The 20,254-nt window shown below is 46.0% G+C and overlaps 1 protein-coding gene across 2 annotated transcripts in view; it reads left to right on the top strand.

Annotated features, from left to right (window-relative positions):
• LOC113587152 (astrotactin-2) overlaps positions 1–20,254 on the top strand; it is a 266,976-nt gene that overhangs the window by 106,570 nt on the left and 140,152 nt on the right. For both annotated transcript variants that reach the window (XM_035526959.1, XM_035526958.1), the window contains exon 4: positions 8,467–8,616. In XM_035526959.1, the coding sequence (XP_035382852.1) occupies positions 8,467–8,616 (150 nt within the window). The remainder of the gene's footprint in view (positions 1–8,466; positions 8,617–20,254) is intronic.

Below are 20,254 nucleotides of genomic sequence, written 5' to 3'. Positions count from 1 at the left end.
CATAGCCCTCATGTTTTTTCGAAGTCCTGAGTTGTTAAGCTCCTGATTTAATGGGGTTGCTGTCTTCCCCTCACTGCTTTTAACCTGCAGAGAACTAGCAAACACAACACTCTGCTGAGCCGAATTCCATCCTCAGAAGTACACAGCATTTGACAGTCAGGGATGGAGCTTAACAAAAACAATTTCTTAAAAAAAACAATTTTTTTAAAATAACACATTTTTCATTATCATATCAACCCCCATTTACATGTACTGTTTAGCTTGCTCATGTACCCACCCATTCATCACACTCGGAGGAAGTCCTTCCCCTCTCCCACGTTGGAGGCCGCCACCTTTTTTCCCCTCTGACCTCTTTGAGCCAACATGGCCACCTCGAGAGCCGCAGTTTCCTTTCCCTGCTGGGTCAGGGCCACAGCTCTCTGGCTGGGGCTCCATACTGCTCCCTTTCCCGGCTGCTGTGTGTGTGTGTGTGTGTGAGTGTGAGTGTGTGTGTGTGTGTGTGTGAGTGTGTGTGTGTGTGAGTGTGAGTGTGTGTGAGTGTAAGTATGTGTGTGTGTGTGTGAGTGCGTGTGTGTGAGTGTGTGTGTGAGTGTGTGTGAGTGCGTGTGAGTGCGTGTGAGTGTGTGTGAGTGTGTGTGAGTGTGTGTGAGTGCGTGTGAGTGTGTGTGAGTGCGTGTGAGTGTGTGTGTGTGCGTGTGCGTGTGCATGTGCGTGTGCATGTGCGCGTGTGCGTGTGTGTGTGTGTGTGTGTGTGAGTGTGTGTGTGTGAGTGTGTGTGTGTGTGAGTGTGTGTGAGTGTGTGTGAGTGTAAGTATGTGTGTGTGTGTGAGTGCGTGTGTGTGAGTGTGTGTGAGTGTGTGTGTGAGTGTGTGTGAGTGTGTGTGTGTGTGAGTGCGTGTGAGTGTGTGTTTGTGCGTGTGCGTGTGCATGTGCGCGTGTGCGTGTGTGAGTGTGAGTGTGTGTGTGTGTGTGTGTGTGTGTGTGTGTGTGTGTGTGCTGCGTCTGCTTCCGCTGTCCTCCACGGACGCTTGCCCCCCCCTTCTGCTCTACCCCTACTGCCACTGCACATGCTTCACACGTGCAGATGAGAAGCTTCAGCCCTCAAAGCCTGATGTAGTACAAGTGCCCAGGGGCGATGGATGGCACAGAGCGGGTGGGGGTGCCTCTACCTGTGACTAATATCCTCCCCACCAAGGATTTCCTGCAGCAAATTTCGACTGGTAGTTGTCTCTCTAGCACAGATCACAGATCAGCCCACACTGTGCACCATGTGCATGCCACACATTTGTTTATTCTGCTGTTACTCTGTCACACTTGATTCAGCTCGTGAAGGTTGTTCTATTTATCTGATGGCTTATCAAACACTGCGCATGGTATGGAGTCCCCAGAATTAGGATTACAAACCACCGTAGGTGTCAATCAGCCATTTGTTTGTCATGATCGCAGCCGTAGTTAAGCAGGAGTGAAGGAGGTTTTGCTGGTTCTTCTTGTAGCTGGTAATTGATGCCTGTGGAAATTAATTGGCATTTCCTGCTGTTGAAGTGTGGAGGTTTTTTCCCCCTTTTAAATATGCATTGTCTAATTGTATTAAGAGCTTCAGTATTTTATTGAAAGAACAGACATCAGCTTGTGGTACAATAAATAAAATGGGGCCTGATTAACTGGTGTCCAGTGCCGTTTGGGAGACCCAGCAGAGTGCCTGCTTGGAAATACGGAGCTGGATCTGTGTCCTATGTCCCCCAGAGTCCCAAAGCTGTCCACTGTGAGCCACCCCGGCCGTCTCCCACCCCCGGTGAGTTCTCTGTGTCTGCCTTGCTAGATTATCTGCAAAAGCTCTCCAGCATGTCAGCGCAGAGATCCACTTGGCGCGTCGCTATTGGCTGTGTCCGATTCTGTAAAGACACGGTTAACCCAGTGCTGCTACAGATAAGGGAGCCAGGAAGAGATAAGAGGGAGCCAGAGGAGAAAATAAGGACACGGGGCGTCAGATGATCGCGCCGCACCCAGCCAGGGATGAGTGGGCCGCTGCCCGTCGTAGCGGGTGGGACCGGGCTGTCGTCCCGGCCGCAGTGCGGGCCACGTCGATCACTCATCCACGCAGGCCTGACGGGTGAAGACGGCACGGAAGAGGCGTCGGTTAGCCACGGCAGAAATCGTTTCGCCGGTCCCGGTGGCAGGTGAACATTTTCACATTATCGGCGATTCCCCTGACAGTTTTCTAATAATTGCTTTCAAAATTGCCATCTCTCACTGCATGACCGCCTTCATGAAGCGAACCGAATCAAGATGTAGGAGACCGTCAAATAACCACAAACCGGGACCTTGGGACATGTCAGGAGACAAATTTAGTTGAATCTGCTGAAAATAAACAGTGTACTGGAATCAAATCATTCCCACCCTGACTTCTGCCATCTTCATGTTTGGTTACTTCAAGGCGGCGCAGATGAAAGAGACGTAGCTGGGTTTAGTTCCTCTGCCTCAGTCTGATTTATACCTGGTGCTTCACTCGTGTTGGAAGCAGTTAGGGTAAGAGATGCTGCCTTTTAGAAAAAATAAAACAGAATAAAGAATCAATGTGATGGCATGGGATATTACCAAAAGCTCAGGCCCTGTCGTAGACCATAAAATGATGGCTCTATTAAATTGAGACAGTGCCATATAAGAGGATCACCATACAAATTCATGGAATCTGGGAAGGTGGTCGAATGGCCTGGCGATCAGACATGGAACCTGTAAGACTCACCCAAAGGTTCTTGATCAGCACTTCTAAAACACCTGCACTGACATGCTGGCATTTCCACCGAGACACATATAATAGTGAGCATTCGGAACAATTTTATACAGGGGAAGGTGGTTATTCTCAGTGAATAAATGATTGCACTGCATGCATAGAGGACATCTTTTCCTGATCTGAGGGAAGCTGGCAGAGTCCTGCTGCTCTCTCTGCTGAAGCACTGTAACAGCTGGACAGCTTCCCGTAAGAAACGAAACCTTCATGCGCTGAACTGTAGCCGCACAGGGTCCTTCCTAACTTATTGCTGTAACGTTGCCCGAGTGCCGCAGGGCGTGGAGCAGGATGCAGACTCTCTAGACATGTGAAACATTTAATGACATATAACATAAAAGACTACGGTGCCACTCACACAACATTAACAATAAACATAGACATACACAACACTAACGATTAAGACTTTAACATTAACACAGGTTACACAAACATGGATCCTAACTTTGTACTTCAGACGCTAACAAACAAACAATAACCAACGGTGAAGCACACACTGACGGGGGTTTAAATAGACAGACACACACTAACACTTAACCCTGTACAGGTGTGTGCCTTCATGGTGGTGTGGCCATACCACGCGACTGGGGGGGGGGGAGCATCCCGTGACAATTGTCTCATTCCTTTTCTAGGAAAGTTCACTTTGGAAGTGTTCCACTGCTGTCTGGTAGGCTACACCCTGACCATCTGTGTTTCTGCTCTTCACATTCCTGACTGTATTTTTATTCTGTACTTTTCTGCTTCTCTTTGTTCTCATATTCATAATCTTCACTCTTTTTATTCATAATCTACACTTTTATCAAGAGTTGTCATGATTTGAGAGTGTTGCTCAACTTTTGCTTGCTTAATTCTTGGCTACATATTATATGACAAATGTGTAAAGAATATTGAAATGAGGAGGAAATTAGGGAGACAAGTTTAAAGCAATCATAAAAATACCTCAGAGAACTGTCAAGATATTCTAGAAGTTATCAAACCCACCTTATGTAAAAATGTTTTGGCACAAGAAAATATTCAAATGGTTTAGACCAATGGATATGGGATTATATTTTCAGTAAATGAATAAATGAATAATATTTGCATAATCCAATGTAGAAGTCTGCATTGTTTTTAGAATTAATGTTTCTTTGAGTTGGTGTTAAGAAAGATGTATAGGACTGACATTTTCATATACATCACCTCGCAGACATCACGGACTGTCTTTCATACTGTTGATTCATCTATATTTCACGTTCTGCAGTCTGACGGTGAGCTTCAAAGTGATTAGCATTCGATGAGCAGCGACCGGGCCTCTGGAATAGAGAGTGTAATAAAGATCTTGCCCTCAGCATCGCTGTCGTCCTGTCCGCACTGCTGGTGCTACGAAGCTCGGAGTCGGCAGTGAAGATGGGTTTCTGGGGCCACTATTAGACCAATACCTACCAGAACTTCTTTTTCTCTCTTCCTCCTGCTGTTGCTATGACTAGCTGTGTCACGACCTAATAAATAAATAAATACAATTCTTAAAAAGTTGCACATTACATTGTTTTTTTTGTTTTGTTTTGTTTTTGCAGCAGTAGCTAAAATGTGGGAGTATTGCAAAAACAATCTACATAATCTGTTTACTAAAAGTGTTTTTTTTTTTTCGACAAAGCCGACGTCAACGATGTCAATCTTGTCTTTCTGTAAAACTGCCTGAAGTCTGTCTGACCTCTGCCTGCTCAATCTGACATCACGTTAGTAAGTCTGGGATAGGACCTTCCTCCTCCTCCTTCAATCACAGTGTAAGGGGATTCATCCACAAACCATTATAGGAGCAGCACACAGGTGGTACCATTCCAGACGGACGGCCGATGGGTGTTTACAGAACGCATTTCAGGGAGGGGGTGCTGCTACAATCTCTTTAGGGCATCTGATTGCATGAGCTGCAGTCCTCAATAGAACAAAAGGGCCCAGAGGCCATGAAATATGCATGGAGTAGTTAACCTCGGAGCAGAGTCTGGTACTTCTCAAGCAGGTCAGTGCATAAGTGGATGCCTTGAGCCGATGTTTGTACAGTTGGCTGCAGCCCGGATTGGCCCTAAGCACCAGTTTAAGGGCCCGTGGGAGGATATGCAAGTGTATTAGACTAGCCTGTGCTAGCCTCCGCCTTCACAGAGCTCGGCACTGCGTTTCAAGGCCCGTCGATCCTTTCAGTACACACTGTAGAGTTGAACACAGAAGCCCTAGAAGAATGCGTTATGGTTCCATTTTAAATTTATGGATTACTGTAGGCAGAAGGTTGAAGGTAACTTTGTTACAATTTAAGTCTTGGTGCTAGTATCTACCCACTGACCTAACAGTATTATTAAATACTTCTTCATATTATCAAGTGACCTCTGGATTTACTCAGGAGAGTGCTGTGCTAAAAATAAAGGTTGGAGCATGCTTGAAATTTTCATAAAGAGGGCTTCCATAAACAGACATGGAAACTTGGAAACGTGGAAACTAATGACCTGCCCGTAGAGGCTCTTAATCATCCGAAATGGTTTTTCCAACCTTTAAAGTCCGTTAGATTGGACTGTTGAAGCCATCGCTCTGGTCCCCCTGCTCCCAGCAAACGGGCACACGCGTCTCATTTGGTTTGCTGAATAGATAAGCCATGAATAGCAATGAAGGTTGCGAAATTTGCATTTTCACAACAGCATCCACAATAGGGTCTTGGTGATATTTGACAGAGTCTGAAAACAACGGAGGCGTTGCCGCTGACAGCAAGTCTTCACATCAAAATAAGAGCACCTCTCCTCGGCCATTTTCCTCCGCCGTGACTGGCTGCGTTCAGCATACTTCACCCGGAGGTCCGGGTTAATGGAGCAGCGCCCTACGCAGAGCAGTGTACACGAAAACACGCTTCCCTTCTGAGGATGGATTTGATCCATTTCCCTCAGTGGGAGCAGCGGTCTTTAACTCGGCGCGCTCCATTGGCTAGAAAATCCTACCATGAAGGTTCCAAAAATTTATATCCTTCTAGCTTCCAAACTCATAAAACATCTTCTGCTACTGCTGACCACTAGGAAAGCCATATCGGCGATCTCCGGGTGAGGAGAACATGGCTGGGAACTGGAATTCTAATCCTCCATAATGGCGGTGCAGGGCAGCCACGTCCGTTCCTCCTAGCGGTGCCGCTAGAGACTGCCCACTTACAAGGTGGCGCTAAGCGGAACGCAGACCCGACGTCAGGCTGTGGCGACAAGCCGGCAGGTCATCTTTCGTCGTAACACCCAAGGGATCAAAAAGATCCAAACAGCTGGCCCTGCACTGATAATAGCAGTGCAGGGCGGGTCTGTGAAAGTGAGAGGCCCTGATTGAGAGCACTGCTGCCGTCTGATTGGTCGAGAACTCTCAGCTCTAGGGATGCATTATGAAGGCAAAACGTGACTGGCAGGCACCATAAACAATTATTATTAATTTATTTTCATTAATAGTATATTTTATTTACAATGCATTTATAAAAGTACTTTTTCCTTTATTATTTTTGGCACCTTGTTTTTCTTGTTTTTGATATCCATATTAAATGCCCCAAACCAGGTGTGACTAGTACTCCATCACAGTGAACTGAGAGTGAGTAGTGCCGGTGTAACATCACATCTCAGCTTCCTAAAGTAATATTTATAAAAAGGGAAAGAAACTAAAGAAATACAGGCAAGAGGAATAAAATGACAACATTTTGTCTCCCAGTTGTTGTTGTTTTTAGGGTAGGTGTAGTCTGAGAGTCATGGAACTGAGCATGTTAGCTTAGTCCATAGTGAAATAGGCTACGCTTGCTTCCCTAACATTAGTTACTTAATATCTTCACAGAAAATTCAGAGTGTTTACATTTCACTCCTTTGAGCTGACATTTAATCAATGCAGGCAAACTTTTAGCAAGCTATTCCCACTAAATCAGCTGTCCCTACGGCAGCAAACCCTTCATTTCCACTTTTACTTTTTACTTTTCCGCGTTTACGGCTGCTAACTCTTCTATTTATCATTCTATAGACGATCATTTTAATTAATTTTAATTGAAGGTTAATGCATATTTAAATTATCTTTAGGTTATTCATTAATGTTAATTTTCCATTCAAGACTTTACCATTAAAATGACATTTAAACTGTAAAAAAAAAAAAAAAAATTGCCTTTAGCAAATCTCTCCTACAGGGTCTTGCATCAAATAGTGAATTCCACCGTCTGAATAATGTGCCATGCATGTCTGCTCAGTGTTAGATTTTCAGGCTTGACATGGCCAGCGGAGGTGAGGCAGTGGGGTTCAATGCCATGTCTTATCACGGGGCCCGCTGCTGCTGTCCCTGGTCGGCTCCAGCTTGTACCCATGCGGCATGCCAAGAACACGCCACCATCCCGGTCCATTAAGGTCCCGGGGAGGGCTCGACCCATGTGACGCTCACGTTAATTGAACCTGTGATGCATGGCCAACCGTAGTGAGCAGTGGCAGGACCCGGTAATGGGTACAGGCGATAAATAGGTGTCTAACATTTTCTTTTTTTTTCCCCATTTCTCGTTTCTTCCTCACTGCGTCCCTGCTGCTGGGCTAGACAGTGTGGTAGGGAGGTTTATTTATATATTTTATGGCTCTTTGCTGGTGTAAATGGGGCAGAACATGTTCAGATGGGTCAGAAGAGTCCCCTGAGGTGTTGTGGTCCTCAGCTGGATGGAAATAAAGTCTCCACCCCCACCCTGCAGCCCCTGCTGGAGACGGGGTTGTACTGATGTTCGGCAAGGTCAGGTGAAGCTGGCGGAGGGAGGAAACAATGACTCCACCCTCTCCTAAACTTACCCCCTCCTAAACTGTCTGATGCCTGCTGGCTGGCTGGCAGGCTGGCTGGCTGGCTGGCAGGCAGCGCTGGGTGTGTTGCTCTCTTCAGCACCACACAGTGAACTCGACAACAAGGCTGAGGCCTTCCCAGAGAGCAGTGGATCTTCACGGAAGCCACTCTCTGCTCTCTCCAGGCACGACCGCCACAGGAGGGCTTTCCTTTGATAGCGCAGGCTCCTCCGGGCAGGATTTGGAGGGATTTTGGGAGGAGAAAAGACCGGGGAGAGGACTAGGGAAGGGAGGGGCAGGCGTCTCCGCAGAGACGCGGTTTAACGGGAACGTCCCGGCAGTGGGGCTCTCTTCTCGACAGGGACGCGGGGACACTCATCTCTGGTGTAACGTGATTGCTTCTAGGTCACTGCTCTCCTCTTCTCTCCCACTTTGTTTAAAGCTGAACACGTTGCACCGGTTCCAGCGGTGCCGGGATAAAACAGGAGACCTCACTCTTTGATGTCTCAGAAGGAGGTATAGAAGATGTTCTGTCTGCCTTTAAATATCTCTGCATCACAGAGAGGAAAAGAGAGACAGAAAGAAAGGAAAGAAATATTTTTTTCCGGAGACCCTATACAGTGTGTGTTAGTGTTTCCGTGTTTCCTGCTGACAAACATTCACAAAGTAATTCCTTTCCGAGCAGAAGAATGTATTATGTTTTCCTTTGTCCTTGTCTATATATTTAACTGAGTTTTTCTCAGGTCAGCATCCCTAGCACGAACGTCCTGCGATGCCCTTTCAAACTGAGGTGTAATGAGAACCTGGTGTGAGTCAAACAACAGTTGTGCAGCGCTTTGTGTGTCTGCGCTCCGGCCTCAAGTTTGTGCGGTTTGTTTTTGTGTTGCATGTGTTCCACAGTGCTAGATGCCAAGCAAGAGACAGTGGAGGAACTGGTGCAGAGATTTAAGGAGACTTTCCGCACCAACACCAACATGGAGATCACACACTTCCAGAACGTGACATATGGCTCCTCCACCAGCCGCAAGAGAGGGCAGAGCCACACCCGAGGTAATGTGCCTGCAAGCACACAATCCTGCCTACCCCAAAGCTAACACAAACCTTCACCACAGAAATCGAAAGAAAATAACCTTTTTGGCCTTTTTAAGGTATCAAATAATAAATGCATTCTTTGCAATAAAATATTTTTTAAAATGACCAAAAGTCAGGTTAAAATGTTCATGTTTTCCTATCAAGATGGGGCCACGCTGCCACGCTGCCCCCAGTCTTGCATTAGTAACTGTCTATTTTCGTTTATCATCTATTTGCTTTTTGTCTTCTAGTCTGAAACCAAACCCTAACCTTGTACTCATGCATGCATTATTTGCATTTTGTACCAAAACATTTTTTCTCAAGTGCATGATGACTAAATTATCTAATTAACCAAATGATATCTGAATTATCAACGTTTTCATGTTGTCCTGTCCTGAAGAGGATATGATGCAATATTTTTTTTATGTACTGATGGCACATGAAGAGAGTGATATCTCTATATCTGTACAAGCCCACTTACGTACATGAGTAGATCAAAGCCCTGCTGCATTAGACCCCTAGTAACTTTTAAGGGGAGGAGAGTAAGTCCAGTCATGTAATGACGTGAAGCTGCATTTTAGCCGCTAATCAGGCTAAAGCTCTTGTAGGTTATTAGTGTTCCCGCGCAGACCCGCCTGGCTAATGTTATGCACATAAAACCAAGTCCCCGCGTCAACCCATCTCAGAACGCTCGATACGATTCCCTTCATTACTTTATGCTTTCGGACAAAACTGAGCACTTCACCTCCTCCAGGCTGAAATTAAAGCCGCCCGTTCAGTCATGTGAATGAGAGGTGGGAACTTCAGAAACACCTTCTGAGCAAAGTGTGAAAAGAATCCATAACAGCCTGCCTTTGAAAACTCCTCCCGGGGTCAGGGGAACGGCCCAGCGAGTGCACTAGTCTGCTCGCTCACTCGCATGCTGTCTCTCTTGTTCACGCAGTCTTGATGAGAAAGAAAAAAGAAATCCTTTCAGGACCTTTAATTACTGTCTGCAAAAAAGTGCGATTTCAGCACAAGACCGTCCTCAGGTCTGTGGAGGATAACAAACAAGCTAATGGGGCTAGCCGTTACGGAACTGGATCTAAATTAAGAGCAACTCAGGCGGGCAGTTCATCAGGCCCTCGCTTTGAGATTAGGCCATCAAAGAATTCAAATAAATAAAACATAAAACTAAACCAGCTGCTTAGTGAAATTACAGATCACTTTTTACGTCGAGAATCTTGGTATTACCGGTGCTCTCGCCCAACGCAGCAAGATACATTTACATGGATTTGCAGGCCGAGTTGCCTACCTATTAAAGCACCTTTCACTGCTGGCCCTTACATTACTGCCAAACACTATATGGAGGTACTTTAGTGCTTTGTTGTGTGTGCTCTTAACTTGTTTTTAGTGCATTTTTAACCCAGTAAAAATAAACTGGATTTCTATAGCTGTATATGCCCTCTTAAGTTCAGAATTATACCAGTTTGTTCTGGACTTGAGCAAACTATTCCACTATGAGAGGATTCCAGCTCACTTTACTTCAAAAAATGAATGAGTAATAAAAATGGCAAAAATCATTGTAATCAAATGTCCTCTTTTCTTCTAATTTAAAGGAAAAGGGAGTTCTACATATATCCCTTTACCTTTCTCGAAGGAAACAACAGAAAATGTTTTTAGTATGTCCGTCTGTATATGTGTGTGTGGAATCTGCCTTGTCAGACGTCACATACACAAAAAAAGCAACCCCAAAAATATGGTGATTAAGTGCAGCGTAACAGAATAATAGACAAAATCATCAGCATGGATGTTGCTGCAACCTAGCACACTGCTCTTGGTTCACTACACATAACTTTCCCCAGTCTGCTTCTGCACCTTTCATAATGAGAGGAATTATGCGTGCTCAGGAGGGCTTCCTCACCTCTGAGAACCATAATGGCTAACGGTGCATACTGAGCTTAGTGACCAGAGCCTGACATGCCAATTGTATTCTAACAATCAGGCACCCTTGCTAATAAGTTCTAATGAGCCCATGCCTTCTTAAAGTAGGTGCCAATAGTTTTAGCGAATAAGTGCCTTACAAAACATGGCAGGGATTGTGTTCTCTTAAAGGTACAGCCTCTTAACAGAAAGAAGTATGTACAATATAGTAAAGGAATTTATGACCTATGGGTTACATCTTGCAGAACTGTGGCTATACCAAAGACAACAGCAAACGACCTGTTTATGGCTAGTGCTTTACAGTTTACTGCCGATGTTATCCACCAGACGACACTGTAAACATTTCAGATATCTGGCTTTGATTGTCAGTCTTCAGCACATCAGGCTCGGGATGCAGAGATGGAGTTGCGTGCGGGTAAAAGTCAGCGATTTAACTGTACAAAGGGCAGTCCATACTCAGGGCCAAACGGGCGAGGCAGAGGGCCGGTGGCAGGGCAGCAGAATAACCCAGCAGGCTAACCAAGCCACAGCGCGTCTGCAAAAAAGGGAAGTAAACACACAGGACTGGCTCAGATATGAGGCGAGGCAAACAAGGCCTCGCAACAGCAAACAGACGAGAGAGAGTGCATAGGGGAGACACCAAGACACAGGTGTAACTGAAAACCAGGGGATGAGGAACAAACGGGAAAAAAAACGGATGCATTTTGTCTCTTCTTCTGCTGACGAACTTGATTAAAACCTATCACGATGTGTATCTATCACACCACGAAGAAGTATCGTGATGTGGATAAATGTTAACTAGCCAACCCCTACCCGTCTCTGTAACGGCCCGAGTGCCACAAGGCGAGAAGTAGGACACACAGGCTCTCTTGATGTAGACAGGCGTTTATTATACACACGCATGAAGGACGAACATATCGGCACTCACAGCAAACCAGGTGGGTGAATAACAACAGGTTACAATCATAACACGCGATATTACCGCAAACTCGAACATCAGCATGAACAAATACAAAGACCGAGAACTCTGTCCTCTCTTGCAACGGTTTAAATACATCCAAACATTAGACACAGAAGCCGGTGCAGGTGTGCACACATGGGCGTGGTTATAAACAAAACTGCAAACTCCCACGTCACGCGGCGGGCCAAACCACGTGACCAGTGGGGCTGGGAGCAGTCCGTGACAGTGTCCAAACTTCTGCAGAAGTGTGACAGCGATTAGCAATGCTGACATGACCCGCTCTGAGGCGCCGGGCATCTGCTGGAGGAAGCCGCGCTGACCACCATCTGTGAGTGGAGTGAAGGTGTCTGCCTCTGCCAACAACCTTCAGCACACTAATTATTTACTGCTTCCCTGATGGACACCATGGGAGCACTGGGAAATGTTGGCGCTGAAGGCTAATTAGCTCACCCTCACTGGGCCCCCCTTCCCCTTCATCTTCTTCTTACTTTTCAAATCAATTTTGGAGGAGTTTGTAGATAGCTGCTACTGAAGTGTGTGATATTCAGCTGTCGGTTCAGGAAGAAACAGAAACCGAGAGAGAGAGAGAGAGAGAGAAGACCTTTTTCATTGCAGAAGGTATTTTATAACCTCCCAATAATCTACAAGCTTCTGCGTAAAACTTCTTGTAGAGCTCCATAGGTATCTCTCACTGTCCTTTACTGTCTGGATCTCTGTTCATGGGCCTGAAGCTGAACTCTTTTCAGTGTGCCTGTATGTTATTTAGAGCCGTTTGCTGGTGAAATACAACTCTGCGGTAATAGTAGGGAATGAAATACATTATGTAGACATTTCCCCTCACTCCACACTAAAAGGATTCACAGGGAAATAGGGACCTTGGCCAAATGTGCATTTCAATAGACGTGTATGTGGAAAAACATGACCTGTTTTAGAAAACAGGAAAGAGTGAAACAGAATAATACAATTTGTTGCCTGTAAATTCCTTTCTCTTTGGCATTCATGAAATGTACTCTCACTAGATAAATTCAAATCAAAACCTACTTCAGGGACTTCAAACCTTCAGACACAGGTGATAAACTAAATTAGCATTTTGGTGTGGCTCATACCTCTGGCTTTCTGACATGTTGTTAAACTTTGATGTTTGTCCCCTTTTTAATTGGCCCAAAGCCCACCAGGCTTAGACTGTGCCTTCAACTGTGTTCAACATGCCTTCTCTCTCTGTTACGTGCTTGTGTAATAGAGATTTAACTGCGTCTCGCCCCTCCACCAAGCTGTTTTGATCAGTTGAATTTATCTGTGAGGCACTCTGAGAAAAGACAGCCCCATACTGCCATTATCTTTGTAACTCTGTATTAATTTGATGTGTTTGAAGTTGAAGATCAAAGTTTTGTAGTGATGGTGTGGTGCTGTGAGATTGTGTGTGTGTGCACGTTTTTGTGTTGTGTATGAGTATACACACACCAAGTAGATTGGTGTGTGTATACGTGTGTGTGTGTGTGTGTGTGTGTGTGTGTGTGTGTGTGTGCTTGTGTCTGTATGTATATGCATGTGTGTGTGCTCACATGTGAGTGCATGTGGATGTTTCTGTGTGAGCATGTCTGCATAAAGGTGTGTATGCTCATTTGTGTGAGCATGTTTGTGTGTGTATGTGTTTGTGTGTGTGTTTTAAACAAGCATCTGGCTGTTGAGTGGGAACAGGCCAGAGTTGCTGAGCTGTACCTCTTTCAGCCTTCAATCTTTTCTTCAGACAATATGCTCTGATTACACCTCTGAGCAACAGGCCTGCCTCAGTTAGCCTGTGACCAGCCGTGATTTACAGCCTGTGTGTGTGTGTGTGTGTGTGTTTCCTACATGTGTCTGTATCCCCACACAAATGACCATGTGCTTTTATAACTTTAGCTTATAATTAGTGTCCCAAGAACCTGTGACCTTTGTTTTCACTCCTAGAACTCAATTTCATAATACACAGAAACCAGTGACCACACACAGACAGGATCAGAGAAGTAGAACCCATTAAATAAGCTCCTTCTACCAAACCAGTCTGTGGTTGAAACAGTAGGGTTCAGTCAAACCCATTAGCACTGTGCCTTGTTTAGCTCAGTTGAAATTCCAGGACTGCATGTTCCCTGTACTTGAATATACTGGCTTTGTGTTGTTGCGGGTCTCTGTTTGTTCTATAAAAGCTTCATTACCTCCATCCACACTTCTAGAAAGCACCCTTCCAGCACTGAGGGTTCACTGGCTCAGGTGTGTCGGTGTATAAACTCTCTGTAGGGGGATCTACAGTGTGAAACCCCCCCCCCCCCATCTTTGGTGAGGTGGCATATCTAGGAGAAGGATGTTACAGCTGCGTTATGCCACAATGTCACAATATCGGTCTTAATTGTAAATGCCATCATTATGTTTTTCCAGCTCCTTTTTGCAGATGTAAAATCATTTGGATTGGTGTGATGTGGAGCTTTTCATCATAGCATACATCTGTTCTTCTTGCCAACTAGCACAAATGAATTCACTCCACCTAAAACAAAATGACTGAGTTCATAATATTATAGTAATATCTCTGGATAAGAACTGCCAATGAGTTTTTAGTGAAACTTTTGCTCGTGTTCTTTTTTTCTACTTTTTTGTAATACGTTGTAATTTGGCTCCAGAAGGCCACTTGTTATTATGCTGAAACTGAAACTGTATTAGACTGATTGGAGTTAACAATGCTAGCGTGAATATCTGCGCTGACTCAAAAGCTGCTGAAACTCTTCTTTTTGTGCTGTTGTGGTCCCCTTTCAATATTGTACATTAGACATCTGAATGGGAGTCTGAAATTAACAGCAGCCACTTGATTTAAAGTTTTCACTCTGCTTCGAGGGGAAATAACCTGATGACCTGCGAAGCGGATGGAATTCCGTCCTTACTGCTACACGCATCTCAGAAGCACAAACGCACACAGACGCGCGCGCGCGCACACACTACGCCGGATGAACACCGGCTAAAGCTCTTGGTTCAAAATACATCGTAATGGATTTGCTCAACAGACGCCTGTCACTGAACTCTACAGATGCCTCTGAAGCTTTCCAATTGGATGATGAAACAGTTCATCTCTGCCACGCGCGTGCCACCTGGGCATCACGGCATCAGGCGTACTGCAGCGGGTGTGCCCGGCTGCTTCGAAATGTCTGGGCAAAAAAAAAGAAAGAAAAAAAAAAAAAGATTAGGCAAAAGGGAGCCGTGTGGCCCATTAATATGCTCATTAGCCTAAACGAGCAATTAATCAAAGCCAGAGGACGTGGGCAAGCCGAGCTGGAGCGAGCGGCAGGGCGAGGTGGAGGAGTCCAGCATGGGGCCGGGGAAGGAGGCGTACTCTCACCCGCCTCGCCTCGAGTCCCTCTGGAGATGCTGTCCGATCTGGCCTGACGCCTTGAATAACGGCCCCGTGCTCGCATTCCCTCCATGGTGCATCAGGCTGCAAATCAATTTAGAAAGCAGGAAGAGGTATTGGGGTCCAGGCAGTGCAGCAGTGTTTGGGGCTCCTTCTGATTTTGTTTTCCCAGTGTATTTTCATTATGTGCATCCCAGCTCATGTGTTGGATGAAATCCAAAGCGGAGTAGAGGGAACCAGCTCCTGATCGCAGCTGCTGCAATTGTTGTGATTCCCGGTTGAACGTCGTGTGCAGAGGGCCACGAGCCTTGATCTGTACTGGGGTTGGCGCCGTTTGTTTTCTTCTTGTGGTATAAAAATGACTGCTGTTAACACGAGCTCACCTTCAGTATCGACTGAGTATCTGTATAACCACGTCTCACTTATAATCAGGCTCACACCTCAGTGGTAAGTGCAGGGAGAAAAGGAGGAGGCAGGGAGAGACGAGAAAGACAGACAGAAAGAGTGAGACAGGCAGACAGACACAGCTAGAGAAAGAGACAGAGATATAGAGAGATCAAGCGTCAATTAGAGATAATTCTGTAAAATAAATATTTTTAGGTGTACGTTTGAGTAAAATTAACTTTTTTTATTTCATAAAATACTGACAACATTGTAATTCTGTAATTTATTGTAATTCTCGCAAATTACAATAAAAAAATTTAGAGCATTTATTTGCTGAAATAAAGACAACTGGTCATAATAACACAAAGATGTTTTTTTTTCAAATAATGCAAAGAAAACAAGTTCCTATTCGGCTGTAGACGTGGTACTAATGTTTTAACTTAATCAGTGTTTAGTGGAATATCCCTGATTGTCAGTCACAGCTTTCATGCGTCTTGGCCTGCTCTCTACGGTGCTCGTTAAGCAAGATTTGATTCAGGTGATCACTTATTCACCACCTCGTTATGTACAACGAGGCGTCCCTGTGTCGGAATTCAACAGACACCGGAATGGAATGGCTGCCATACGTGTAGAATCTCTTAAGCCATACGTATATATAACGTGTATATATGGGTGAGAGTGAGAAACAGTGTGCGACAGACACAGTGAGAGCGATAGAGAGAGAGATTTAGAAAGATGGAATAAACTAAGCCATTTGAAGATGGAAAAAGAGTGCACTGTTGGCCCCATTCAACCTTCAGGCCTGTTGACAAGCTGTTAATAGTTTCAGTGTCTGTCTGTCCTCTAAGCAGTTTGAATGATAAGAGGCCCTGGCCAAGCGTGCCATTTTTTTAAAACATGGCCTCGTGTGCAGTTATTATTTACTATGAGACAAGGTAAAGGATGATGATGTCCAGCTCACGCTCTGCCCCTTGCCAACCTCCATGTACGTGCTACTCCGATCGTGTGCGTAACTGTCCACTCTTGTGGAAAAGCCCAGGCTGGATGAGGCGTGATTCTGCTGTTTTTAACACAAGCCCCCAGAAGAGACTGACTGACGCGCACGCCGTGTTTTTGACAGGTGCTTGATGTGCCTCTGTATGTAAATGCTTGTTTGTTGACTGCCTCTGCCTGCGATTGGGCTTGTTGTTTCGACTGGATTGCATTTAACCTTTTATGGGGGAAAGGTAGCTGTCAGTCAGTATTACTCTGCCGTCGGCCGATACACTCGTATCCAAGCTGTTGCTATTTACAAGCCATCCTCATAAGCCTGGCTTCCTCTCAGACAAGATGAGAACAGCCAGATTAGAAACTCAGTGATAGGGCAACATATCCGGGTCAACCAGTCCCCTGGGGAGCACACTCTGACACACCGTAGCACTAGTTACCACTGATCGGTCCCACGGATAAGGAAAGTAGGGTGTGTCGATGTTGCTATGTTAGCAGACCAGGCCAAAGAAAACCATGCATGGTTATTCATGACCACACACAGAGGCAGGCACTTTTGACACACCCAACAGTCATTTTTAGGAGCTGTCATTTAGACCAAGGCTGTGATGAGTGAATTAGCAGGAACATCACCAAGCTGTTTGTGTTATTATTTATTTCCATTGTTTATTAGTTTTTCTAATGTATTATACACTAGTTGGACTTTGTCACAGCAAAAGGAAAGAAAAATGCTTGTAGCTATATCTAGATTGTCTCACTGAGTTATAGGCACATGTGACATCTTGCTTCGTATTTTGAATCAGTCTCGCACACGCGCGTGCACACACATGCACACACAGCATGAAAATCGATTAGCATCCATCTGCATCTAATTTTCTGCCTCTTTTTGATCATGTCTTTTAACCCACACTTTTAACGACCACCACCATCAGGTGTATCGTGGTGGAAAGATGGCAGAAATGTCCCTTCTTCATGTCCTCTGCTCAGACAGCCGAGTTATACATTTAATGGAAAAAAAAAACACCTTGTGCTTAAAATGCATACAGTTCCCACTCCAGTGGCTTACTTATTAAGGACAGCATTTGGCCTACATAAAGGAGTTAATAAGTGCTTGGGTAATATCCTTTAGTTAAAAGAGCAGGCAGGACATTAATCGCAGCATCAGATGCATTCAGTCCTATGTAGGCGTTAGTGTACTGTGTTTCTGAGGTTGACTGCCCCTATCTGGGAGTAGGGGTTACCATACTGTGTATCTGAGGTTTATTGCCCCTATCTGTTGAGTATGCTTTACTGTACTGTGTATCTGAGGTTTATTGCCCCTATCTGGGGAGTAGGGGTTAATGTACTGTGTATCCAAGGTTTATTGCCCCTATCTGGGGAGTAGGGGTTAGTGTACTGTGTATCTGAGGTTTATTGCCCCTATCAGCTCTTAAAGCCCATTTTACCTCAGATGCCCAGGATGGAGGACGACTCCTCTCTCGCATCTCTGCCAGTTGTCGGCGTGGACGTGGATAACTCTATTGTTCCGCCGGCGGTGAATGAATCAGGAGAACCTTTGTTTGACATTTGCACAAACCAGCAGCTGCCGCCAGTCTTCTGGAAGGGTCCGTAGCGCTCCCACATCCGAGAGACGGCAGGCGGGTCTGCCGTGGCTGCGAAAGCGCTCTGATCGCGTCGTCTTGCCACATCGTGTGAGGAGCAGATGGCAAAAAAAAGTGCCTTCACACTCGTTTGAGGTTGTACACGTGCGCGGACTGTAAAGAGTAAATGTCATTAAGGCCTGCCTGCTGCCCTCGTCCCTGCAGATCCTGGAGGCACTATGTACATCGAAGGTGTTACCTAAAGACTTAAAAACTAGCGACCGAATGACTGAAAACTAACTTGGGGCGTTATGCAAAAATCACGTGCTAGCCGATCACATTAACGTTCATCCTTTTAGCTTATTTGCTTATTTAGGCGTTGTTTCTTCACCAACCTGTACACTTTTGGCCTGGTTCTCCTCTTCGGTGTCTCTGCTAGAGAGGCGTGAGCGTGTGTGTGTGTGCGTGTGTGTGTGTGTGTGTGCGTGTGTGTGCGTGTGCGTGTGTGTGCGCGCCCGCAAACGCCCCCGTCTGTTCACCAGCGCATCAACATCACTGAGCCTGCACACTTCAGAGTAACAACAACAACAAAATTACCTTTTTGCTCTCCCTTTCGTCAGGGGTTTAACAAAAGTGAAAAATGGAAGAACCTGTGCTGGGTTTGGAGTCCTATCACAGCGTGTTAAGAAAGCGCCTTCTTCCCCAGATCCGCAGCAGGGAGCGTTTGATCTGCTGGTAGCTGCTGGTTATTTAGCAGTCGAGTCTCGGTCTCAGGAGCGCAATTTGCAAATCAAACTGGAACACGTCCCCGGTGCGGCTGGGTCTACATGAGAACGGCGGTGCCGCCTGACGATGCACAAGCACGCACGCACGCACGCGCACACACACACACGCACACACGCGCACACACGCGCGCGGAGAGCGTGCGCTGGGGACAGGAGGGAGGTGAGAGTGAGAAGCTCTGAGGAAGCAGGGCTGTTTAAATGGAGTCAACCATGAGGTCCCTCGAGTTCGCTCACAAAGTGAGAAGAGATTAGACGAGTGTTACTGTTGTTGGTTTAGGAGAGCCATTTATGCAGAGTGTACTCAAACAGTGGAAAGAGAACTACTCAGATGCATGCAGATACACAGACACAAACACCCACCCACACACACACACACAAACATATCCAAGAGCATTCATGTGTACACACACAAAAACACGGCAGCTGATCTCATCTCGTACACCTTCCGTCGTCATAAGTCCCTTTCATGTCAGAGGTGCTTTGGAGATTCATCGATTGGATTTTATGACAGCGTTAGGAATCAAGCATGCTGCCTTGGTATGTTCGGCACTTTTCCTTCATTAACGTTAAGCCAGGAGCTAATGGCGTTTCACTAACATCTCGAGCGCTCTCTCCCCTGTGCTGTGGTGCGACTTCAGTCCTTTGATCCAGGAGATCGTCGTGACTAAGCTTCTTAATCAAGAGAGGAGCAATCAATTTCAGCAGAGGGAGCCATTCTCTCTCTCTCTCTCTCTCTCTCTCTCTCTCTTTCACTTCTCGCTCTCTGTCTTGCTCACTCTCTGTCTCACCTTTTCATTTAGTCTATCGCGCTCTTTCTCATGCTTCACTCTCTCTGACTCCCTTTCTCCATCTCTCTCCCTCGCTCTCAAACTCTCACTCACGTCAACCTCTCTCTCTCGCTCGCATTCTTTCTTCCTCCATCACTAAACGAGGAAGTGTTTTTTTGTTTTTCCATAATTCAGCCCACGCGTGGAGATGGGTCGTTGCTTTCCGGAAGGCTGAGAGGTGTGCTCGGCCGTGTGAAGACACGGCCGGAGACAGCCCCAGGGGCCTGGGAGGTTTCACGTCACGCTTGTCAGTGGACGCCGGTTTTTCAGTGCATTATCCTTCCCAAACGACCCTGATCCAAAGGGGAGCCTCGCTGTGACCTTCCCCGCTTCAGCGCCGTTGATCTCACAGGCCTTCCCGCATTCCATGCGCGCAAGCACACGGTCAGACAATTAAATCCTTTCATAAACCTGCTTTCATCTGGGTGAGGGTTTAATTGAAATTTCTCGTTTAGCTAACGGGCGGAAGTGGGGCCGGATCGTTGGGTCTGAGTTCGAACGCTCCCGCTGGCGTTTAGTCAAGCGATTCGCCTTCAGCTGCTGCGTGGAAATGGAGTCTGAAGCCTCCGTCTCTCACAGGCGTGCAGAAGTACCGCAGGAGCAGCTCTCTGGAACAGTAACGCCTTCCGAGGGTTTGCATGTGTAAAGTGTACTGGGTGGGAGAAGCAGCAGGCTGAGTTGTAGGTGCGTGTGGTGGTGCACACGGGCGGTGCTGTTACCAGGCACTTCATGGTTCTGATAAGTGTCGTCAACAGTGTTAGCGCTGCCTGGAGCTTCTCGGTAGAATGCAGCTTGAT

This window comes from Electrophorus electricus, chromosome 6 (genome assembly GCF_013358815.1).
Source record: "Electrophorus electricus isolate fEleEle1 chromosome 6, fEleEle1.pri, whole genome shotgun sequence".
NCBI classification, from domain to species: Eukaryota; Metazoa; Chordata; class Actinopteri; order Gymnotiformes; family Gymnotidae; genus Electrophorus; species Electrophorus electricus.
This window is presented reverse-complemented; position numbering and strand designations above follow the sequence as displayed.